Source organism: Cryptomeria japonica, chromosome 2, assembly GCF_030272615.1.
Source record: "Cryptomeria japonica chromosome 2, Sugi_1.0, whole genome shotgun sequence".
In the NCBI taxonomy this organism is placed as follows: domain Eukaryota; kingdom Viridiplantae; phylum Streptophyta; class Pinopsida; order Cupressales; family Cupressaceae; genus Cryptomeria; species Cryptomeria japonica.
In genome coordinates, this window is record NC_081406.1 from 327,196,509 (window position 1) to 327,223,064 (window position 26,556).

The 26,556-nt window shown below is 36.0% G+C and overlaps 1 protein-coding gene across 2 annotated transcripts in view; it reads left to right on the forward strand.

The window, feature by feature from the left end:
- The window catches only part of LOC131033858 (uncharacterized), a 204,288-nt gene extending 178,868 nt beyond the window's left edge, over positions 1-25,420 (forward strand). For both annotated transcript variants that reach the window (XM_057965151.2, XM_057965152.2), the window contains 9 exons: positions 22,113-22,271; positions 22,354-22,457; positions 22,566-22,741; positions 23,090-23,282; positions 23,595-23,694; positions 23,810-23,978; positions 24,097-24,179; positions 24,389-24,465; positions 24,589-25,420. In XM_057965151.2, coding sequence (XP_057821134.1) covers positions 22,113-22,271; positions 22,354-22,457; positions 22,566-22,741; positions 23,090-23,282; positions 23,595-23,694; positions 23,810-23,978; positions 24,097-24,179; positions 24,389-24,465; positions 24,589-24,769 — 1,242 coding nt within the window. In that variant the 3' untranslated portion in view covers positions 24,770-25,420. The remainder of the gene's footprint in view (positions 1-22,112; positions 22,272-22,353; positions 22,458-22,565; positions 22,742-23,089; positions 23,283-23,594; positions 23,695-23,809; positions 23,979-24,096; positions 24,180-24,388; positions 24,466-24,588) is intronic.
- The last annotated feature ends 1,136 nt before the right edge of the window (positions 25,421-26,556 follow it).

Below are 26,556 nucleotides of genomic sequence, written 5' to 3' on the forward strand. Positions count from 1 at the left end.
TGCAAAATGAAACTATAGTAATCATCAAACTTGATCTAGGGTGGCATTCAACATAGGTTAGGAGTTAGGACATCGCTTATCTTTGCATTGGTTTTGTAGGATAGTGTTGAGACTCAGACTCAGCACAAACTTAACATGCCTCAGACTTTGATTTGGCATCAGAACCTGAAAGATTGAAAACACACTGAAAATATCCTATGCTCCCCCAAGTTTTGGGGATGGGGATGGCAGGACTTGTTTTCCATACAGGGGTATTTTTGGGCCATTTTTTAGGGATGGCAGGGGATGGCTATTAAAATAGGGAAATTTTAAAAAATAGAGAAAAATTTCAAATATTCATATCACGAATTGATAAAGCATTCATTATAGACATTGTAGAACCTCAATACAAAACATTAGACGCATTGAGATTTCACATGAAAATTGACAAACAAATTATCAAAATTCAACTGCTTTCATTGTCGATGTGCATACATGATATATAAGAATTGTATCAAAATGCCCAAAGACTCCAGGTTTCAACTATAAAGTGACAAAAACAGAGAAAATATATGGCTATCTCTAATCAGCAGATGCAACTGGTAGGTCTGCAACAAAATCGGAGCTTGAGTTTGAGTCATTGCTAGTATAAGGGGCTGTCTCGGGCAATGGAAGCCCAAGTCCCTGAGTCCCCAAAACATTTCGGGGATGGGGATGGGGGTAGCAAGGCAGGGGATACGTCCCTGGGGAGCACAATAAATATTGAATTTTAAGGAAAAACTAATTATCTCTCATTTTATTTTGAATTAACTTCAAATACACATAAACTTAATTATTTAGATTTACCATATAAATGTTTAGAAAACAAAATATATCAAAAAATGCATCAAACTTCATACTTGAATTCCAATACAAAAGAAAATATATTGTAATATACTCAAAACTGTCGTTTGTAGACAAAGTTCAAATAATGGATTTAGAAATCCATGTACATGGTACTAGCAAAAAAATAAATAGAAAAATCAAGCTAAGGTTAAGAGGAGCCAGTCCTTCCAATGTTCACTTCAAACCATTAGACCTTGTGCCTCTTTGAATATGTCAAAGAAGCAGTTGCAGCCATTCTATCTGTAGAAGTAGCATCATTTTCTTGGACAACATTTTTTGTCATTAGTTACATGGACTTAAACATCCTCCTCCCCTATCACTACAAGCTTCACCTGATGAACAGCCTAATCAACCCATGCATGGGCCTCCTTTGAAAAAATAGGATCGTCCTTGGTGAGTGGTGAGCCACTCAAATGTGGGATCATATTCCTCCAACTCCACAAAGGCTAATTCTTCATCTATGAACAAATGCAAATACAAAGCCATTCAAATTCATTTACATCTTGTTGCACTTTTTGGGGTTTATGTGGTCAAACACACTTTAATTGCACTCACAGCTTGTTTGAAGATCTCAATCATGGACATGATCTTAGCTCTTATTTGTAGACTTTTTTCCATAGCCTTTATCATGGTGTAGATGCCTCCCAAAATCTCCTTGAGTCCTAAAGATATCAATGAATTGGAAGGTTAGGTTGAAAAGCATGTGAAAGTATAAAGTGGCTTGTGAAGTTGTTTCATTCAGCGCTCATCAGTGATATCCCAAATGGGCATATTTTTGGCCTCAACATTGACATAAATCTGTTTGATATGCTCCTTCCCATTCCTCATAGATGTGATCCATTGTTGGCTTTTCTCCGTCAACAATATGTAGGAGAGAAATCAATGGTTTAATCACTTATAAAAATTTAAAATTCATGTAGTTAAAAAGAAGTAGCTATTATGCTGCAGATAAAGAAAAAATAAATTCATGGACACCATAAAAAGGAAAGAGAACTTTAAAAGTTTACATCTATAGTCTTCTTTGTAGGAATCCAAAAATTGGCATCATCAAATATCCAATCTACCACATTGATCTGAACGTTGTCTTTGCATAAGAAGATTCACTCCACTTCTCACCAACAAACATTTACTTCAAAGAAGCTTTTGTTTGTAGCAAAGACTACAAGTTGATGAATGAGGTTGCAAATCAAGTGACAACAGGTCAAACCAACTCCTTTTTTGGTGAATTCTCCCTTTAAAGGAATTACCCAAGCATAGTTATGAATGTATCTGCAAATGTTTCATCTATACCTCACAATTGGCTCAACCCAATCTTGTTTTCCAATGTCTAGTGCAATGTGTCGAGCAACAAGTCCAAAAAATGGAGGGCAAAAGTACCTACAGAAAACAAAATTTGCTGCATTATTGATGACTACTTGCACTGCATTTTCCACCGCTTCTAAAGCTTCTCTCAAAACACCAGACAAATAATTTGCATTCTTTATCTTCCCTAAACCATTGGTTGACTTAAAGGAAATTGTGCCACCAGAAGAAGAAACTAGTAGAGTTAGCAGCTTTCTATTTTTTCTCACAGTCCATACAGTGGACATGATAGTGCAACCCTTCTTACTCAGATAGGTTGCTGTACCTGAATGATAGACTGTATATCAGCTACCTTTTCTGTCAAAATTGGGGCCTCAAAGACCATGAATAGAAGGGTTTTGAATCCCTGGCCAACTATGACAATTGCATTCATTGCTCTTGCCGATAAGGGGACCTAAAACACCAAAAATAAATCAGAATTTAAAAAACATAAACCCAATAAAAGTAATAATAAAGAAATTATTATAAATATGAGAGAAAAAATACTAAAATGCTACCTTGCAGCATTGAAAAGAATGTTACCTTTGGCAGAACATTTGGTTATAAGGTAGCATCACATCTTGCCTTGTGGGCAAGATGATATTTGAGGTGAGCATTGCCTTCTAGAAACTCCACACCATAGTATTTACAAAACACTTCCCCTTTTTTGATCTTGGCATACCATGTGCCTAAACAGAGTCTTTCCTTTCTTGTTTAGACATGAAGAATTGAAAACCATACACCATACAGAAAAAAGAAGGGTAAATTAAAAATTGCAGGCAACAAAGCTAAATGAAATGTAACAAAAACTTTGAAAAACAAATATGAAAGATAAAAACTAGAGTGCAAGGAAAAATATTAAAACAACATAATCCTAGGGTTGTAACTTGTACCGTTTTCTTTTATTTAAAAAAAAATTAAATTTGAAGTGTATAGAACTGAAATGTTAAAAATAGAACCAGAAAGCTAAAGAAGCTCAGATAACTGCAACTATAAAAACTAAAGAGAACAAGATACACAACTATTTATCCTGGGAAAACCCTCCACCTGAGGGTGAAAAACCCAGCCACACCAAAAATCAAGTTTTATTGAAGACACAAATTTAAATACAGAGCTCTCAAGCTTAACAATCAATCATCTAATCATGATTGACAGCCCTTAACAAACAAAAGCAGAAGCTGTCAATATCACAGCTAACTGAAGGTGATTACAAATCAGCTAACAAATCGAATTTCTGATGAAGAAGTGAATCAAAGTCACAACACATGCCGATGAATTTTTTTTCTGAACTTCAATCGTCTCCTCAAAATCGCAGTGTCAATGGCTCAAAAATGATAAAGAGCGAACCAACATATCAATCATCCGAAGGAAGATGAATATTCAACACTTCACATAAATAATTCTCAAAAGCAGCAGTTACCAAGAAACGCGATTCATACACCAATATTGATTGAGCCACTAAGGCAAAGTAAACCGAAACTCTTGACAGATAGGATACAAAGAGAGGAAAATAACGTTCTCCAGCTACCATTCAAGACGGTGACGACAAACAAGGAACAACTGTAAGAAACCAACAGAAACAATAATAATCTATAAAGAAAACAAGCAAGTGAATAAAATGGTGTCTCCTGCAGCTATAATCATTAACACTCCCTCTTAGCAAAGGAGATATCATTTACAGATATTCAAGTCATGGAGTCTCTGAACATGACAAACACAATATGAAAACAACAAAATTTAATCACGGATTCTCTCAATGTGATATGCATCATGGATTCACTCAACATGATGTTCACCATGGCTACTCCCATGAGTGAAATAACACAAGCTCTCATCACGGAGTCACTCAACGTGATGTTGTCATGGAGTCTCGCATCATGACACCCACTATGGCTACTCCCATAAGTGAAAAGAACCTCAAGGGCTTTCACCTCAAATTTCTCTATCACAGAGAATTACAAGGGATTGCACCTCGAAATTCTCTCTCATAGAGAAGAACTCATTAACAACATATAAAAGATTTATTGAAGCTGAGATTCTCTCTCAGCAAGAGCATCATTCTCTACAGTACCAAGCTTGTCTCGAAAATAACAAAACTTCACTCTAGGAAGTGGCTTGGTAAGAATGTCTGTTGTTCGCTCTTCTGTGCAAATGTATTTGAGCTCCACTACTTTCCTTTGAACCATATCTCTCAAGTAATGATATTTTATTTCCACATGCTTGGTTCTATCATGGAAAACAGGATTAACCGAAAGCTTCACACAACTTTGGTTATCACAACGAATCACTGTAGGTTCCAAAGGCTGTCCAAACAATCCTACAAGCAATTTGCGAAGCCACATTGCTTCTCTTGTAGCAACACAAGCTGCAACATATTTCGCTTCAGCTGTACTCTGAGAAACACATGATTGTTTTCAGCTACACTAGGAAATCATAGTTGAACCTAGGCTGAAACAACATCTTGAAGTGCTCTTCCTGTCAGGTACACATCCTGCCCAATCTGAATCAGAAAAACCTTGCAATTTCAGACCTTCACAAGAAGTATATTTCAGACCATATCCCACTGTACCATGCACATATCTCAATATATGTTTAGCTGCAACAAAATGAATTTGTCTAGGCTCACATATAAACTGACTGAGAGTGTTAACAACATAACCTATGTCAGGCCTTGTATTGACTAAATACATTAAAGATCCAATCAATTGCCTATACATAGTAGGATCAACTAAATCTGAACTAGCTACAACCTCATGTAACTTTTTCAGATTTGCTTCCATGGGAATTGCCATAGACTTGCAATCTAACATACCAAATCAATTCAAAATGTCAATGGCATATTTCCCTTGACTCAATATGACTTCATTTGATCTTTGCCACACTTCTAAACCAAGAAAATCATCAAACCAAGATCTTTCATCTCGAATTCAGAAGCTAACTCTGTCTTACATCTAGCAATGAGATCATCCTCTCCAGTAAGAAATAAATCATCAACATATAGAACTAGAATTAAGGCTTTATCATCAGTTACCTTGAAGTAGATATTAGAATCTGCATCATTTTTGAGAAAACTCAAGCTCAACAAATAATGATCAATTCTTTCATACCATGCACGCGGAGCTTGCTTAAGGCCATACAAGGCTTTTTTCAGTCTGCATACATGTGATTCTTTCTCATGAATCACAAAATCATCTGGCTGCTCAATAAAAACTTCTTCTTCAATTACATCATTCAAGAATGTTGTCTTTACATCCATCTGATGTAATTTCCACCCTTTAACAGCTGCAATAGCAATAATAGTTCTGATAGAAGTGTACCGAGCTACAGGAGCAAAGGTTTCCTCATAGTCTATACCTTCCTTTTGAGAAAAACTTCTAGGTATGAATCTAGCTTTATATTTTTCAACACTTCCATCAGTTGCATATTTAATTTTGAACAACCACTTAGAAGAAACAACAAATTTACTTTTGGGCCTAGGAACTATGTCCCACACATCATTCTTGATTATGGATTGGTACTCCTCCATCATGGCATCTTTCCATACTTGCTGTTTTGAAGCCTCCTCAAAACTTGAAGGCTTAGATGCGATAATATGACTCATCAAAGCAATGTATCCTGTAAACTTATGAGGTCTTTTACTTTCCCTGAAAGTGCCATGTGAGGCTGCATATTTTTCAGCCTCTTGCATAGTATGTCTGGGCCACAAAGGTCTCTTCTTATCAGCTGAAGCATTACTTGGACCAGCAGTAGGATCAACAGGATCAACAAGATCAACAAAGTTTTCTAACTTTGTAGTCTCCCTCTGAATCTTTGAAGGTGAGTCCGGGACAGCCATATCCATATCTTGAGAAGGCACAAAATCTTCTCTATCAATTTCCATATAAGATTCTTTAGACCTTTTGCAAGCTACATCTTCTTCAAAAGAGACATCTCTGCTCATTTCAGTCTGCTTTTGACTTGGAATGTAAATTCTGTATGCTTTTGAAGATTCACTATAACCAACAAAAATGCCTTTCTTTCTTGAAGGTTCTAACTTAGGTCTCTTATTTTTTGGAACATGAATATACACTGGACATCCAAAAATTTTGAGATGACTAATATCTGGTTTAGAACCTGTGAAAGCTTCTTCAGGTGTCATATTATCTAGAATTTGATGTGGACTACGATTCTGAACATAAATAGCTGTCTTGCAAGCTTCTGCCCAAAGAAATATTTGAAGACCTTGATCGTGGATCATGGCCTTTGCTGCCTCAACAATAGACCTATTCTTTCTTTCAACAATTCCATTTTGTTGAGGATTATATGGGACACAGAACTCCCCCTTAATCCCAACTTCAATATAGAAATTTTGAAACAAACCATAAGTATATACCCCCCCATTGTCAGATCTTAAAACTTTGATCTTCTTATCAGACAAATTTTCAACAAGAGCTTTAAATTTTTAAAAATCTGGATAGTACTTCATTAGACTCTTTAGATTTTAGAAAATAAATCCATGACTTACGAGAGAAGTCATCAATGAAAGTAACATAATACCAAAAACCACTTAAAGAAGCAACTGACATAGGACCACACAAATCAGAATGAATCAGCTCTAGGACATCTTCTGCCCTACTTTCACTACTATGGAATGGATGTTTAATGTTCTTACCTAGAGCACATCCTTTGTAGATGCCCTCATGATCTTGATTCAGCTTTGGAAGACCGACTACCACCTTCTCCATGGAAGACAAGGTTCTGAAATTTAGATGAGCAAATCTTTTGTGCTACAGTTCACTTGAACTTATTGAATCATGTGCAAAAACTTGAATAGGATGAGCTGAAAGTCTATAAAGGCTGTCATGGCGAACACCAATCTCACAAGTTGTTTTAATGTTTGTCTTCTTCCATGCAAGGACCTTTCCATCAGCAAAGGCAACATTATATCCTTTATCTTCCAATGCTGAAATGCAAATCAGATTTCTCTTAATTCCAGGAACAAACAGTACATCACTCAAGTGAAGAGGAACACTTGAATCTAAGTGAAAAGAAGGGGCACCAACACCCTTCACAAAATAGGAAGCATCATCACCAATGATAACTTGTAAGTGAGAGTCTTTTCCTTTCAGATTAGAGAGGTGGTCACGATAACCTGTAATATGGCGGGAGGCTCTACTATCAAAAAGCCATGTATCATTGTTAGTAGGAATATTACTGGAGAGAGCAGAAATAAAGAAGAACCCCTTTGAATTTTCACTAGACTCTCTATGAGGAGAAACATTTTCAACATTTGTTGCAACAACTTGATGTTTGGGTCTCGAAGGACATACTCTAGCAAAATGACCAAACTTGTCACATCTGAAGCATTGTACCCTAGAGAGATCCTTTCTTTTATTAGGTTCAGGAGCTGAATCAGAATTCTTATCTCTGTTCCTTTTGAAGTTTCCTTTCCTTCCTTTTCTTTTAGAGGTATGGGCAGCAAGAACATGATCATCTTCATGATGAGATTTACGTCCAATTCCTCTTGCCTCCAATCTGCATTCCTCTTGAATGCAATCAACTCTCAATCGATCAAACTTGGGTAATTCATTTCTTCCACTAATACCTCGAATGAAAGATTCCCAAGAGTGAGGAAGGCCATTCATGGCCAGTATAACCAAGTCTTTATCCTCAATAGAATCACCAATAGCATTGAGCTGATCCTTCAATTCTGTAATCTTCATAAAGAAAGAAACAACAGATTCACCTCTAGCCATTTTGATATGAAGGAGTTGACATCTCAATGCTAGAGCTCTACTAGTACTGTTGAATTCATACAAACTTTGAAGACACTCAAACATCTCTTTGGCTGAATCCAACTTGGATATAACAGTTACTAGATGATCCTTAATAGAATCAATTAGTATTTTTCTTGCCATGAAGTTATTGTTTCTCCATTGAGCTTTCTCAGAATCATCAGAAGGTTCATCTACAACAGACTTCACATAGTTGAGAAGATTATTCTCTTCAAGCACAATGAGGACTCCGAACTTCCATGAAGTATAATTAACTGCACCATCCAATCTGTCTTCAACTTTGAGTCCATTCTCCATTGTTGAAACTTGAAATAAACAAGCTAAGATAAAGCAAAGAATATTTCAAAACTAAACAATCTGGTTTTGGATCTTTTCTTTAGACCCGCTCTGATACCATGTTAAAAATAGAACCAGAAAGCTAAAGAAACTCAGATAACTGCAACTAGAAAAACTAAAGAGGACAAGATACACAACTATTTATCCTAGAAAACCCTCCAACGAAGGGTGAAAAACCCAGCCACAACAAAAATCAAGTTTTATTGAAGACACAAATTTAAATACAAAGCTCTCAAGCTTAACAATCAATCATCTAATCATGATTGATAGCACTTAACAAACAAAAACAGAAGTTGTCAATATCACAGCTAACTGAAGGTGATTACAAATCAGCTAACAAATCGAATTTCTGATGAAGAAGTGAATCAAAGTCACAACACATGCCAATGAAATCTTTTTCTGAACTTCAATCGTCTCCTCAAAATCGCAGTGTCAATGGCTCAAAAATGATAAAGAGCGAACCAACATATCAATCATCCGAAGGAAGATGAATATTCAACACTTCACATAAATAATTCTCAAAAGCGGCAATTAGCAAGAAACGTGATTCATACACCAATATTGATTGAGCCACTAAGGCAAATAAAACCGAAACTCTTTACAGATAGGATACGAAGAGAGAGGAAAATAATGTTGTCCAGCTAGCATTCAAGACGGTGACGACAAACAAGGAACAACTGTAAGAAACCGACATAAACAATAATAACGTATAAAGAAAACAACCAATCGAATAAAATGGTGTCTCCTGCAGCTATAATGATTAACATGAAATTCTAAAATATTTTAGCTATAAAATGTAAAAAGGAAAGAATGAGACAAAAATTGAAAAATTTCAACCTACCTTGAGGTGATGCTTGAAGATGGAAGTTGGAAATGTGTAGCTCAAATTAAAGATTTTATATTAGCTCCTCATTGGTGCAAATCTACCATCAGTCAAATTCTATCAGCTCCTTGCACAAGAATGCTCAAGTTCTTTTGAAGATAAAAATGATATCCAAGTAGAGTTAAAACAGTTTGAAGGCAATTTGGCAAGTGAAAATGATCAAAAGAGCAAATGAATGTGTTTTAATGTCTTTAGCGACCTTTAAGTTTACATTTAATATATTTTGCCTTGAATTCAAGTGAAGTTTGTATTAGAATGATATCTTTCTCTTTGTGTTATTAATGGTCATTTAAGTAGTTTCTAATTTCGCCTCTAGTTAACGATTGTTTCTTTTAGAAACATCGTCTTTGTAACTCTATTTAAAAGAGCTTTGTCTCCTCGATTAATTGAACAACATCGATTCTTTGAAATCCATATGCTTTTGCATCTGTATTATGGTACCAGAGCAGAAAGAAAATTTTTGTTTTTTCTAAAAATTTTCGAATGAAATTTTTCATCACTGAAAAAACAAATCTAGGGCTTGTGATTTTTTCAGAATTCGAAATTCAAATTTTTTTTCTAAAGGGTTTTCTTTCAGGCGGTTTTTTCTACTGTTCTTCGTGTTTTCTGTGGCGGATTTCTTTTTAACCAGACCTTCGTCCCGTGACGCCATTAATCCTCTGTGCGTGACGCTTTTTTTTCTGCCATTTTTGGACGGAAATCTGCATTTTCAATTAGGGTTTTTACCCTTCAAATCAAGTCTTTTTTTTTGATTGCAGATTCTTGGTGGGTTTTTCGAGAGCTCAACTGGGTTGTTTTCAGAATTTTGTGGGTGCATCATTTTCCATGCCTTGAATTTTGTGACAGCGGATTTCAATTCGGATTTCAGATTCTTTTTGGGTTTTTCGCAAGGATTTTTTGGGTTGTCTTCGGATTTTTTTTGGGTCAGCTGTAAAATTTTCTTGAAATTTGTGCTAGCTGTACTTCATCTATTTTTTGAAGTCTGTACCTGTATCTGCCTCTATTTTTTGCATTGGAATTTGTGCCTAGACTTGTCTCAGTGCATTGAACCTTGTACCTCAGGTTTTGTGCACTTAGCATCTTCTTAGTACCTCGTTTTTCATGCCTCGAAAAGCGTGAAGATGGCTTATGGGCATCGATGTTTGTTTCGGTTTTTAATATTTTTTACCTGAAATTTTTTTTGATGGGTTTTAATATTTTTTTCCTTTAAAAAAGTCTCTGGGTTTTTAAATATTTTTTGTCGCTGTAAAAAAAAAATCATGGGAGGGTTTATGATTTTTTCCTCAAAAATTGTACTTTGCTGCAGTCTATTTTTCGTCGCACCTGGAGTTGTTGTGCGAACATCTGCACTCGTCTCTTATTTGCAGTCTATTTTCGGGCATCTTGTTCATCTGCAATAGTTTGGCGGGTTTGCCGATTTTTTCCTCAAAATCGTGACAACTATTCTTGGTGTGTCTGTAGTTATAGGGAGGAACAGTTCTCCAACATCAGGTTGGACGGTTGGTGTTGTTTTGGGTATCTCCAGAAGTTTTGCAGTTTTTGGGAGGGTTGGTGGTAGACTCATCTCAAGTGGCAGAGTTAGTGGCAGGCTGTTGTCTTCTATTGCAGTGTGTTTTGAGAAGAAGGGGGCAACCTTCTCTATTATTTCTCTTGGTAGTTAGAACAATGACCATTAAGGGGGGGTATTAGAATAATATCTTTCTCTTTGTGTTATTAATGGTCATTTAAGTTGTTTCTAATTTCGCCTCTAGTTAACGATTGTTTCTTTTAGAAACATCATCTTTGTAACTCTATTTAAAGGAGCTTTGTCTCCTTGATTAATTGAACAACATCGATTCTTTGAAATCCATATGCTTTTGCATCTGTATTAGTTTGTTGTAAATGTTTTTTAAGTCTTAAGTGCCAGCCTTGTAGGCTCATTGAATCCCATGTCAAGTCTCACAAGTCTGCAGAGAACCACGAGTCTAGGCATGGGACTAAGCAGATTTGTGAGTCTGATCTACAGAGTCACCAGGGCTGCCTTGGACTTGGACTCACAAGTCTAGACAAACATCTAGCTAGTCTCAATACTTTGTTTGTACCATTGTCTACACTTATTGTTAAATGTGCTATGTTCAATGAACTTGGTAAAGTTGTAAACTCTTTTGTTATAGCTTATGTTGAATGAATGGCAGATTCTCATTTCAATTTTGATCAATATTGTGAATTGTGAGAAGATGTATGATCATTGCATTCACTTCCGTTTGTCCATTTGTGTAGGGATGGAATGGGGTACATTTAGCCAACATAGTATCCATAATTAACCAAAGTTTTTTCGAGAAAATTGTAAGAAATTAGTATCTCTATTAAGATATGGTGGTTGATATTAATCCAAAGTGAACCCTTATATTTAAAATGAGTAATTAAGTTGTTTCTTGAGCTGAGATAGTCTTCTTACATGGTGTAAGAATTGCTGCCTTTGAGAATTAATCTGCTAATTAATTAATACAACCAGTACCACCTGAGAGGAAACTCAGAAAATGATTCCCAAGGTCTGTTTAGTACTAGCAAAAGGGCATATATTCCTAGTTTTTTGTTGGCTAGCTTGGCTATAGCACATGTAGTACTAGATTTTGGGTGTTTTGCAACATCTGAGTTGGGATGTGGCCAAAAGTAACACTTACCTCATGCCACTAGGTCCTTTTCAACTTCAAAATGACCTACAACATTAGTAAAATGTCCCTCCCATACCAACATTAGATACTTCCAAATGATATACACAAGTGCTCTAGATTATACTAGTCTAATTGCAAGTGACGATTTGGAATTGATTTAATAACATTCAATACTTGAAAGATTTATGCAAAGCTTAAATTTGCCTGGTATCATATTGGCCAAGTATTGGTCTCAAATCCACCTGTATAATGGATAAGGTGAAGAGCTTGGCCTTGATGTTGACTTAAGCAATCTAATTCTGTCTTAGCAACCCTTTTCTTATGCATGATGTTCAAATGGAGTTTTTGGAGGTGTAATTTGTTCTATATCTGTAAGAACTACAATGGTTTATGGTTGGTATGAATGATGGTTTCTTTTCCAAATATACAGTACTTCCATGCCTGGACAATAGCTTAAAGTTCTTGATCATATTTCAAATATATCCTTAACTGCAATATTGAATGTTTGATTGTGGTAAGCTACTAGATACCTAAACAACTTGAGGATTTCTTGAAGTGCATTCTCAAATGTACTAGTCCCTATCTCAAATGATGGTTGAAGATTTAGTAGCTCAAGAACTGGCACGTAACTGAGTCTGAACATCAATTTCTTGAATGTTTTCTGTTGTGTGGTTGATCAGCTGAACTATTGCTTTGCACCACCTATAATGATTTGATTTAAGAGCCAAGTGATGTGAGCCAAACGAAACACAAATTTCTATTTGACAACCCTAAGAAATCACAAAGTTGTGTGTTGGTCTTTGGTGCAAGCCATTCTTGAAAGACAGATCTTTGGATGGAGCTACCTATGACATTTGTCATGCCCCGTCAGGATTACATCCTGTTGAGACATGGGCCAGCTAGGACTTGAACCTAGGACCTTCCATACGCTGCTGGAGTGCTATACCACTGAGCTACTGGCCCCTCTTGGACCAATCCATTGTCGGTCCGGTTGTGGCTTATTTCCACCAACACCCCCCCTTAAGCCACACCTCTCGTGTGCTTGGGGCTCCTAGCTTGGACTTGGCTCGGATACCATGTTGAGACATGGACCAGCTAGGACTCGAAACCAGGACCTTCCATACGCTGCTGGAGTGCTCTACCAATGAGCTACTGGCCCCTCTTGGACCAGTCCATCGTCGGTCCGGGTGTGGTTTATTCCCAGCACCAACACATCCTTCACTGTCATGACCCCGGCTATAACACATTCATTGTCACTATCCTAATTAAATAAATTCAGAAAATTGTCTTACTCCGTAAGATTTCACAATTTTCTGATCAGACCAAGTCTAACAGCAAAGGAAGAAATCAATCACATTATTTATTAAGCAGCGGTCTTAGTCTCATTATTTATTAAGCAGCAGTCTTATTATTATTTATAAAATGGTGATCATAATCTTAATAAAGCAGTGATCCACATATTAAGATAAATTACAAACAATAGTTGATGGTGACATTAATATGGGTTGTTAACCCATGATCAGATGCGATAGTCAGCAGAATAATTAGTTGAGGCAGAAGCAATTGTATGAGGAGTCGCTAGCTTTACAAGAAGGGTATCTGTTGGGAAAGACGTGACATTCCATCCAAAACTGTGGGATATATATACAGCACATCGGCCATTTCAAGGGGCATGAAGAGAAATTGATCAAGTAGAGATCTGAATAAGTGAATAATATTCAGCATACAGTCCCTGCGCATTATATAAGTATTTGGTATGAGGTCTAAGTGTTTATACTTGAATCTTTAAACACACACACATTATTTCTGAATAAGATTAATAATTAATCAGATGTAAAGTTGGAGGAAATAAGCTAGGGAGTCTGGTTTACCGCCTCTCCTATACTAAGTAGACCACCACAAGGGATGGAATTGGTCATAGTTGGATGTTCCTGCCACTTGTGGGCTGAGAGGTGAGTAAATTACCCCAAGGGATGGAACTGGTCATAGTTGGATGTTCCTGCTGCTTGTGGGACAAGAGGCAAGTTGCCATGATTGAACGTTGCATGCTCTTGGCCTTAGTTGGGTTGGGTAGTTTACTAGTGCCCTTTCGAGTTTTCCTACTGAACTAAGCTATGATTGGTTATGGGGTAGTTAGCTAGTAATGATGTTTGTCATTCCATATGATATGCTTGTTCACTAATCCATGTATTTGTTCGTTATTTCTTAAGATTATCAATGATTAAATGATTTTACTTTAGTATGTTATTATTAAGAATATTGTTGGAATTGTCAATTTTGGGCACAAATAGGTCAATCCCAATTTGGGGACATTACAACATGTGCAATAACAAAATACCCTAAGTATTGTATCTGCTTCATGGTAAATGAATGTGTCTAGATCTGCATACAGTTTGTGTTTCCATAGATGTGAAGAATCTCGAATGTGATTTAGGTGTTCCTCCCTGGTTTGCTGAAAATGAGTATGTTGTTGAGATGAACAAACAACAAATGAACCTGTAAGGGTTGTTGGATGCCATTCATCATCTGCATGAATGAACCCAAGTGGACAACCAACCATTCAATCAAGCATGCCTTCACTCTATGTGTGGGTTTTAATTAGTGCTTCTCAAGTTCCTGGGGCAAGGGAATCAGGGGATGTGGGGAGAGGGTTTTGGGAATGGCAATTTTTTTGCAAAGTTTTGGGATGCAAGGGGATTTCTATTTAAATAACTTAAAGAAAATGAAAACAGCCAAAGTTTTAAAAAGAAAATGGAATATGCTGTATTTGCAATTACAATTCTCCCACTTTTACCTTTTTAGGGGATTCTAGCATTTTTCCTTGAAAGTTACCTTTTTCTATTTTTATGCTCCAAATGGAGCAGGCTGCCTGGTTCTGAAAAGGGGGACATGTCCTCCAAGTCCCCAAATCCTTAGGACATCTAGGATATTGGGGATGTCTCCTAGATTCCCTGAGACGTGTCCCCATGAAATGCTGGTTTCCATTCATCTAAAGGCTTGAAAGGATGTATTGGTAATTTGATTTGGGATCTATCTTGGTAATAAATTTTTCATCACGAAGCTGATTTTCTAGGATTTCTTTCCTTGGAAGTGGATAGTTCTTAATCATGGTCTTGCTTAATGTTCTATGCATGATGGACAACCTCTGTGTATAGTCCTCCTTTTGTGCACATACAATTGGACTATTGAAGGTTAAAGAGCTGAGTGTGATATGCCCTTTATTCACCAGTTCTTGAATTCGGAACTTAATCTCTTCATTCTTGTGGAGTGGATACTAGTACAATGATGCATTAAGAAGAGAAGAGTTGCTGGATACATCTCCCCACACTCCCTAATAAGTGTATCATGATAAGACCCAGATACAGGCTAGGTATCATACCCACCCATATCCAAACTAACTGCAAAATGTAGGCCAGATCTGATATATGCAGATATAGCACTCTTCTCAACTGAGACATGCAAAATAAATTTAGAAAAAAGATTCTTCTTGCTAGCTGGGAATTGAACAAACGGGTAAGTTAGCTTGGAGCCCCTTGTTATGGGTTCAATCCATGATGTCTCTGCCACATTTGCCATCATTACTGGAAAATATTAGTGTTATGCTGGATCTTTAATTATGTATATCGGGGTAATTTGTGGTGCTAAGTTGGGTATCTAGTCTAACAAATCTGTGGCATCCCATAATAAAGGGTTGTCTTTGAAGCAACTGTCTGGAAAGAGGTAGTTTTTGAATCAGATCGATGGTGTGTTTTCCTAATGTTGGTTGAAAATTTTGTACACCTGGGGGATGTGCAAAATTGTGGTTTCAGCCACAGTATGTGAGTATGATATTCCTAATTTAGGGAAGGCTCCCCCTATCTACAAAGTAAACTAATCTAATATGGGTGAGACAACAGTTTTTTCTTCTTCTTTCAAGAAAAACTATATTCTTTTCTCTTCACAGAAAAGTAATAGCAATTGGAAATAAATAACAACAAATACAAAAATGAGACTTTTTTGGTAGGATTTTTGGAACATAAAGGGAAACAAAGTTTCCATGAAGGCACAAAGACTTCTGTCACTTCCCCGAGACAGGAAAACAGAAATGAAAGCACAAAGTCTTCAACACTTCTACTGTCCTGTCAACCTTTGTAGATGATTTTTTGGTAACTAATATGTAGCAGCTCAAAGTCTAACCTTATGATGCACCTCTTATGCACAACACATAGAAAATAAGAGCAGCACAAAGTCTGCAAGTTATCCCTTTGCTTGAGTGTCGTACAATAGTTTCAGACGTGACAAGCAACTCAAAGCCTGCAGTATCAAATCTTAAAATCAATCTAAAATTCCAAACACAATAAGCAACTCAAAGTTTGCAAAATTGAGCTTGAATCTCTCTTGTATAACACCTCAAAACTCACAATCAATCTCTAGAAAATGTTGTCAAATAACACCTTGATTCAACACAAAGTTTGAAAGCAATTTGCCTCTTTTAATTGACTGCAATCTAATTTACAACTAAGCTCAAAGTCTTAGTGTGTACATACAAACTGGCAAAGGTTTGTTGCATTGCCAAAAGATGTCAATTACAATAGACCCCCTCAAGTATTTATAGGAGAGGAGCCTTGAGAAAAAAGTGGGAGGATCCTAACTAACTAGAGAAATTCTCTCAACCACCATGACTTATTCCAACTACAGTCCTAATCTAACTCAACTTGTAGTTGCCTTACATGTAATTACATTTTTACAAAAGTGCAAGTGAAAGTGACACTTGCAATTACAAATTTGACATTACATGTAATTTGTCAAAACAAATTTACAAATGCATAATTGAGATTATTCTATGTGTCCGAAGACACGACTCTAACTACATCATCCTTTGTCTGTGATGATCTTCATACTGCTTCAGGACGCTAGAACTTGAAGTATTCAGGATTGGTAAAGACATCTCAAACTGGAACGAGAATTTGCATCCTTGGCCAACGAACTTCAACCTTATCTTCTTGTTTGGGGTAGTACTGGCTTTTTAGGAGGGAAAGGGCTGCCTTCCTTTTTTCATGTCATGACCATCTTTGTCTTGAAAGCATTCTATACTTTGCATCCATGAATTGTTGTTGTATCTCTTCTTTGTATCATCCTCCAATCTTGAAATCTTCTTGCAAAATAAGGCCCATGCCTTAATTTATTGATTTGGTATGTCGTGTGCGCAAACATGACTGACATGGGAAGAGATAAATTGATGCAAAAATGGGCTCACAAGTGAATTTCGGGTTTTGGAAACTGCATTACATATGTGGTAAAACAAGAGCATTAACTTGCAATTGTGGAGAACAAACATGCAACTTCATATGTGTAATGGATAACTACAAGGTTGCACTTGTAATTGGACCTTTAAGACTCATTTTCAAGTGTTTTGAGTGCATTTTGGACCAATTTCGGGTTCTGGATGGCTGATTACAAGTGAAGACACAACTGCAATCAGGTTTTAAAATTCCAGTTGCAAGTGGACTTGTAATGGGAAAAATGATACCAACCGGTAATGGCAAACTTTAAAAATGGGAAAAACTCTTGTTTGCAATCAGATTTATAAATCCCGAAATCAAATGAATGAGTCACATGGCAATTCTTCAACATTTGTAAATTTTGTAAAAAGAAGATTAACTCTTTTTACCAAAAGGGGGAAGGTCAACATTACCACGGTTACTTGTAATCGGAATTTTAAAACCTGAATACAAGTAAACCGATAAAAATGAAAGAGGGGAAAACCTTTCACATTTACAAATTGCATTCAAAGAACTTATTTATTTGGGAAGATCACTCAGAAACTCGAATTCTTGCTTGGTAAAATGCCCTAGACCAAAACAAATGAGCTTGGGAAGAACTGAAATGCTCTATAAATAGATACGGAAGCCACCACTTTATAATTGCAATCAGCAAACCAAATCGGTTTTGTCTTCAAATCTTCCCACAAAAAGGGCTTGAAGGAAGAAAGATACTTGATCTTAAACACCCATCAATGGGGGATGTGTTGCAAATATGGCAAGAAGGAGATTCATGCCCCCAAAACATGGCAACACCCAGCAAAGACGTCTTCCAAAAACATCTATAAAAATGCCTTCTATAATGCAAAACATGTTTGCCCAATCCGTTTTTGATGAAAAATGTGGCAACAAACATTAAGCTCCAATGATTTTGCATGCATATTGGACAGATTTAGTGGAGAAACGCCATAAGAAATGGATTTGGAAGAACAAATGTGCAGATCGGGTTCTTCATTTGCAACTACAAGCAAAATGTGCCCTCCAAAAGATGCACTCGGGTTTCTAAAACCCCTTTACAAGTTTTAAGTTACATCATTTTTTCCTTCATTTGGGAAATTCGGGTTTTAAAGGAAGAACACAAAAATATAGAGCAAAACAACTTGTAATGGGGAAATAAAATCCCCATTACAAGTTTTAAAAACAAAACATAAAGGAACAAAAAGATTTGTAATAGGGAAATAAAATCCCCTTTACAAGTTAAAAATGACTTAAAGGACAAAAAAACATGTAATAGGGAAATAAAATACCTATTACATCTAAAAATCACTTAAGTAGGAACTTTCAAAAGAAATTACAAGTTCTTTTTAAACTTATAATTTTAAATTCACTTGCAATTTGTCCAAAAAGTTCCTACAATGACTTAAAAGACATAAAAAGCAAGGGGGAAATAAAAAGTAAGCTACAAGTTACAAGTTTTAAATAAAGTGCACTTGTAATTGTTTTAAAATTTCCCTACAACACTAAAACAAGAGAAAAATAAAACTTGCAATCAAAGGAAAATTTCCCAATTGCAATTGAAGAAAACGAACTCAAAACGCGATGAAATTTGAAACGTGGATCGAGGATGGACCGGAGATTAGTCCAGTCGAGCAAGGAGCAAAATTTTGCCTCGGGAAGCATGCCGTAAAATCTCAACCTGCAGTGACTGCTCTGAAACCCGAAATTGCACAAAAAGCTAGGAAAAAGAAGACCAAACAACCCCCAATGATTTGATACTAACAAATGTGAGTTTTGCACCTTGTAAAACGTGCCTTGGAGACAAAAAATGACACATTTAAACCAAAATTTTGTAGGGGTTGTCACATTTTTGAAAGTTCAAAAATGAGGACAACGGTTGGCTTTGACTAGGGAACTTCCTTTAATTGTTGGAACAATTGAAGGGAGTAGAATCCAAAACTCTAAGTGCCTTAGTATCCAAAAATGAGAACAACACCTAAACAATTCATTAGCACCCTTTTGGGGTTAAATAAAAGATTCTTGTATTCCTCTAATAATTTGATTAACTACATTTTTCTTTTCTGTAGTGGTGGATCTATGTCAATGGATTGCAACCTTTAATTGACAGAACCTCAAAGATATATTTTCAAATGAGAGCTTCTATCTCTCTCTTCTCACACAAATATGAAGGAGCACATCCCTAAGGTTTGTATTTATTTAAAAAGGATGTGCACGTTAGTCAACAACAGGTCAATTTGATTGATCTCTTGACCAACTTGATTCTGCATGTTTATCTGATGAAAGTCAGGTCATCTTTTGGGGTCATGTGAGTGACCAGAGATGTGGGTGAAACATGGAAATGCAAAAAAGAAAATCCTAGACGTACTTTCAAAATCCTTAAATGAAATTTAAATTGGATAATGTATGTGGGCATGGGGATGGTGATAAGGGGCTAGAGAAAGTGACTAATGAGGGGACATGTCCATGTGGAACACAAGTTGAAACCTATGTTACCCCAGGATTCCAGGACGGGGACGGCAGGGGACGGGGGGGTGAGGTCCTGGGACAGCATTTTTTTTGCTAATGTTGAGGACAGCAAAAGGACGGCTATATAAAATATAGGAAAAATTTAAAATCTATAGAAAATTTTCAAATGTTGATACGAAAACATGGATATAGCATGCATATGAAAACATTATAGAACCTTAAGTTTTAACATACAACACTTGTTCAAAATTCACTATCAATACTCAATAATATATATGCATTCATTATTCAGAAATTAGAATTCATCGTCAATATACATGTGATATTAAAAAATTAACATACAAAATGCCCAAAGGGTACACTGCCGCCATATAGTTTCATTTTCAAAATGCCGAAAAACAAAGTATAAACATAAGATTTTGAAATCATGGTAAATGAAAGGATTCCAGCAAAATCAGTCTCCAACATCATGGCCTTGCAAGGCCGCCAGGAAGTTTCCACTTTAACATTTAGGATGTAAGGGTTGTAAAGGAGTACAAAATATTAGCATTTGCAGAGATTATAGGTCATAGTACTTCAACTTTAAATTTGAATAAACACCTTTGACTGTAAGCATTTCCTGTATCAACAATATTTATTGCTGAAGAAGCAATATAGCAAAATTATTTGATCAAAATTACCTCCCATAAATTTATCAAATGTCTAATCTGTAAATATAATGCAACATGCCTTCCAAAATGTGGGCAACCAATAGATTTGAATATGTAATAACTTATTTACTGAAATAAACTGAACAAAAATGACAACCATCAATATTTTACTGTCAAAATACAGTAAATCCCCCATCCTGGAAATGTACTATTTCTGAGGTATGGGGACCACAAAAAGAAATAAAAAAATGTTTTTTTAAGCGTTTGAGTCTTTTTTTTAAAATGTGCTGGGCAAAAGGGGGCGGTTGGCCGTCCCCAGGATGGTTAGGGGATGTCACAGGCATCTCCAATAGATTTGAATATGTATTAACTTATTTACTGAAATAAACTGAACAAAAATGGCAACCATCAATATTTCACTATCAAAATACAGTAAATCCGCCATCCTGGAAATGTACTATTGCTGAGGTGTGGGGACCACAAAAACAAATAAAAAAATGTTTTTTTTAAAGCGTTGGTCTTTTTATATTTTTAAATGTGCTGGGAAAAGGGGGACGACTGGTTGTCCCCAGGATGGTTAGGAGATGTCATAGGAGTCTCCAATCGTCGAGGGGATGGGGGGGCATCCCCTTTGAGAATCACTACCGTCCCCATGTTTCCCACAGATTTTGTAATTTTGGGGAGGGGGAGAGAGTGTGGGACGTTCCCTAGCCATCCCAAAGTCCCCAAAACGTTCCAGTATGGGGATGGGGTATTTTAGCCCAGGGATGCATCCCCGGGTAATGTTGGTTGAAACTTTATGGGCTACAAGATCAAAACAAAATGTAGGTTGTGGAGCACAGGTGGAAGCTTTAGGGTTTTAAGATCGAAACAAAATATAGGTTGTGGAATACAGGTTGAAATTTTAGAGGTTTCAATATAAAAACAAAACATAGGTTAGTGAAAATGTTCTTAACCTATGCTGGCTATAGTGGAACCTAGAAAGGCTTGTTTATCTTACCTTGTAAACGTTAGTAGGGCCTGAGTATTTGCAAACAACAGGCAATTCTATATTCAGATGCAGTGTAGATTTCTATACTTGATTTCAGAACAAACCACTGAGAGATGATTGTAACCAATGCCTGTTCTTGGGAACATGCTTTTTCAGGTTCTTGAAAAATTTTGTGAGGCTTCTCTCCTCTGCCTTGCTTTAAGCTAAAAGTTTTGTCTTCCGACATCTCCATAATGATTAATTTTGACTTATTTTGTTTTTTAAGATACCTAACAACATTTTCTGATATCATAGGGTGATTGGACATGCACATGGTGAATACAAATAGAAAGAGGGAAAAGATAAGAAAATATACACACCATTTGATAATTGAAAGATAAATTTCTAAGGAATTTATGAAAGATATAGCTGCTTCACTGATTTCTACCCATCAAATACATTAGCTTAAATTGTGCTTTACATCTCAGAATGAGCTATGTTTTAAGTTATGAGATTTCTCTATACTGTTTAAAATTGGCCATTGCTAAAATATTACAACTCTATTGGAGCTGAAGCAAATCAAAGAGGAAGTGCCTTTGGAAAACTTGTGACAAAAGAAAAGTTTGTCTGGGTAGAACTTGTTGGGATCGCTTATTTTTTGTACACACATATTAGATGCAAAAAGCTTCGGTAATTGACAGTAGAGAAAAATTCCATTTGTTGAGCTTGAATCTTACTTTCGCCTTAGAGAAATAATTGACTCATTCCCAGTGAATCTCTCAATTAGATATGGTTGCAATAAGTGGCTAAAAAATTAATAAGAGTAAACAATGAGCTGCAATATGCAACGTTTGGTTCTTTTTCAATTTATTTAATGCTATTTGTTGGCTCTTAAAATTTGTTTCAATATCTTCAGGATGCACAGAATTACACAGTTGCACGTGACTCATTCCTTTCTCATCTTGGTGCCGTTTTTTTGGGATCTATGCGACACATTGTTGCACCTTCTAGTGCTGAAGGAGCATTCCATTACTATGAAACAATATCGTTTCAGCTCTTTTTCATCACTCAGGAGGTATGCTTATCATTTGGAGAAGGTTTCTCTGAACATTTAGAGGTTAAATAGGCTGACTCTGAACTTATATGTATTATTGCAGAAAGTCAAACGTGCAGATTTATTGCCTGTGGAAACAAGTGCCATTATGCAAGGGCTGACGTCTCTTATAGTTCCTTCTCAGAAGCTTCAGTTTGCTACTCATATGTATTTTTCTTTGCCCAGTATATGTTTGTTTCCAACACATGAAAAATTGTTGGATAAAATCTGCTAAAGTTGAAACAACTGATTATTTTGAGTCTTTTGGCTCTCAAGGTTGGCACTTTCAGAGGACCCTGCCTTGGCAATGGCATTCTCAATTGCACGACGTGCAGCAACTGTCCCAGTTTTGCTTGTGAATGGGACATATAGATCAACTGTTCGAAGCTATCTTGATTCATTTATTCTACAGGATCAGCTGCAAAGGCTGAGTGAAGGTGGATCACTTAGAGGTGCATTTTTCAGCTGTGTACATGAATCCATTCACACATTTGATGCTTAAATGGAGCTATTCTCAATTTAATAATAACCTTAAACTTGAGATAATTGTTTCATAATGATGCATTCATTCTTCTAAATTGCTTTTTGCCAGGCCTGAAATATATTTCATGATCTCGAGTTCTTAAAAATCTTTCTGATATTCAATTTTGTTGTGGACATTGAAAATCTGTCGCAGTTAATTCTGGAAGCTATATTTCTAATACAATTTTTCATGTTGCTTTAGTTCATTCTCTTTGATTGATAACGGTATGCTTGACATAGTCAGTCCCCTAAACATTTTGTGCTTGTGTCTTCTGAAGGGGTACAGTCTAATAGTCGGTCTACTCTGGAAGTTCCAGTTTTCTGGTTTATACAGCAAGGGGAACCTCTTCTTATAGACAAACATTACCAGGCAAAGGCACTTCCAGATATGGTTATTGTTGTGCAATCAAGTCAATCTGATTGGGAGAGCCACCTGCAATGCAATGGCCAATCATTATTATGGGATTTGAGGTAAGCTCTGTTGGTCTCAAATTATGTTCCTCGTGCATAGCATTGTTGGAAAGGTGATGTTTGTTGAAGTCCATATATCAAATTCAAATATAAAAATAACATCGTTACCAAAATATCATGCATTTGTCTCTTAGCTTAATAGTTGTTCTAAAGATTTAATTACTACATTTATTGGCATTTTCCTGTACTTCTATGAAATTCCATAGTTGCAGTTTGAAGTTGATGTATGTTCTTTTCAAAGGATTGTTGTGACTCTAAAAAAATTTCATTCCTCAAATTGTTTTTTTGTTGGATTTTACTATACTTTCACAGGAATCCTATAAAAGCTGGCCTAGCAGCAGCTGCTGAACATCTAGCTGGTCTGGTGCCACTTCATTTGACATACAGCCATGCTCATGAAAATGCAATTCAGGTGAGCGAAGTACCACTCTTGCTACTTGATCTTATTCATTTGTAAATTTGTAATAGCATCATGGTGTTGTGCATTGCAATCATGTCCATAAGTGTTCACATGTTTGCTTGGACAGGATTGGATATGGTCTGTGGGATGCAATCCTTTTGCTAGCACCTCATCAGGGTGGCATACATCATTATTTCAGGCTGATATTATAGCTCGAAATTATATCATAACCAGTCTTGATGAGTCTGTTCATTTTGTCAATTCTGCAATTGATCGTTTGCTCATGGAGCGGACTGGTATCCTTGCCTATTTAAAATATAAATGCTTCTGCACAGCATGTGAATTACTTTAATGCGTTCACTAGCTAGCGATTTACATATCATTTGAAATTGTTTTGGCTTAATTTATGATAAGGTGATTATACATTTAGAGCTTTCAGGGCTCAGGAGCATTCATTGATTACCAGTTACAATACCGTTGTTAGCCTTTGGAGACGAGTAAGCTTTTTTCCTTTTTGCATCTATGTGTTTCCTGCAATTCGTATTTAATATTACCAGGTAAATAAGATCCCATTGTTTTGGGAGTGCTTGCTTCCGCTTGCTTTGCCTAGTTAAACCAAATCACATGTGGGGTATGTGAATGGCATGCTTATAGAGGTTTACACACTTATCAAATTTGATAATCAGAGATCTTGTCTCATAAACAGATTGCAGGGGCAGTTGGGGAAATGCGTTATGCAGATTCAATGAGATTGCTTCGAGTGCTTGAAGATGCATCTCTACAGTAATAAACTACTCTTTAGTAATAATCTATTTTTTGATTTTACGTATCTATTGATTCTCTCTTGTAAATGCTATTAATCACTTTGGTTTTGTCCAATGCTCTGCTGTGCAACCTTTCTAAAAGTTTTGTGGAGACTACAAATGCCACACTTGCTGCCTTGCATCCATTTCATTGTACTCGCCAGCGCAAGGTGGAAGTACAATTTGACATATTTGATATCTTTGCTTTATCTGGATTCATATTGGCAGCAGCTGTACTATGGTTCTTGTTGAGATCTAAACGACCCAAACCAAAGATCAATTAGAGTAGATTGACTTTCACTTTTGCGAATGCACTGTACAAAGGAAGAGTTGTGATGTGGTGGCTAACCTCCTTCCATTAGACAATCTGTGTAGCTTGTTTCAATTGAATCGGAAACATTTTAGTTGCTCCCTTTAACTTACTGGTTCATATGAATTTTGAACAGCATAACAAGATGTTAGATGAAGGACGTATTGATTGGTTGGGTTTTATTTGCTACTATTTTCATGTTGATTAGGAGTGCAAGAAATTTTATGCACCAAGTTGATAGGTGCCGAGTGTGTAAGAAAACCTTTCCAGTGTATTTTGGAAGATATATTCAAGGCAATCTGCTGTAACAGCTAGTATCTATGCTGGATTGACTTAACGAACAAATTACTAGAATTTGCTTTTAAGAATGGTGTTCTGATGTACCATGAATAGAGATTTAGACCACCGTGTTGCATTTCAGTTTCTCCTTTGCAGACTATGGTAGCGAGATTGAATTTTTTTTCAATCAATTACGTGTCTTTTGAATTTAAGGAAACAAAAAACAGGTATATTGTGCAATTGTAAATTCACCTTCAACTTTGAGGGTGAATTTGGGCATTATCAACCATGTACAAGTCTGATTATCTTTTATATATATATATAACAAACATGATATTCACTTTTACCATGTTGAAGAGAAGTGTAGTTTCATATGATAAAGATCCTCCTACTGTTGTTGCAATAGCTGCTTAGTTTTTTTGGTTCTGTCCGGGTTTGGCGCTTCAAATCCTTTTATTTGGTTTGGACTTGGTCCTGCTTGTCTTTTTACCACCCACCTTTTTCCCTTCTTGAAATTATATGTTTTCAGTTAATGTAAAATGTTATATATGTTTGTTCATCAAGAAAATAAAGAAACATACCAAATCAATATAAATTAATTTTAATGATTGCGAGAGCCATTATGTCACATTAGAAGAAAGTAACCATGAACAAAATACAAAACCGGGATAACTAGAAACACTTTGATTGCTCACTATAATACAGTGCTCTTCAAAAGCAAGCCCATCCAAAGCATGAAAGTTTTATGAGTTGATATGAATGGTGGAGTTGAAGCTACATATAATCTTGTAGACATCTGCATATAAATTTAATTATAGAAGATAATCTATGTTGACGATGAATTAACGCCACTATTAAAGAGAGTTAAAATGTATCGGGCTGGATGCAGCAGCTTGCCATAAACAATTCTTGTGTAATAACTAATACTTAAAGTGATGGGTAGTCTATCTATCATTTTTGGCAAAATGTTCTCTTCCAAGATAAAAGAACGATCTAATGCTTAAGATTTTTTATTTATGAATGTATTAGTTACATTGACAAAATTTAGCATTATAGTTTTGTTTTAGTAGTACTTAATAGGAAATATTTGATAACAAAATATATATATATATATATATATATATATATATATATATATATATATATATATATATATATATATATATTTATATAGTTTGTGAATTTTGTAATGTACACACATGTGAATATTGTCTAATTAAGCTAAGAGGTGTAATATGATAGACAACTCAAATAACTAGAGGACAACTGGGAGGGGGGGCTAAATCAGTTGTCAACGGATTACAAAACTTTAAGCATTCAAATCCTTATTACCGGAACACATAAACCAAAAATCGGAATGCATAAACCAAATACCAGAATAACTGATATAGCAATTAAGCATAAACATAAATCACAGAACAATTACCATCCATCTAGAACACATGACACTAAGATTTGTACGTGAAAAACCCGGTAAAGGGA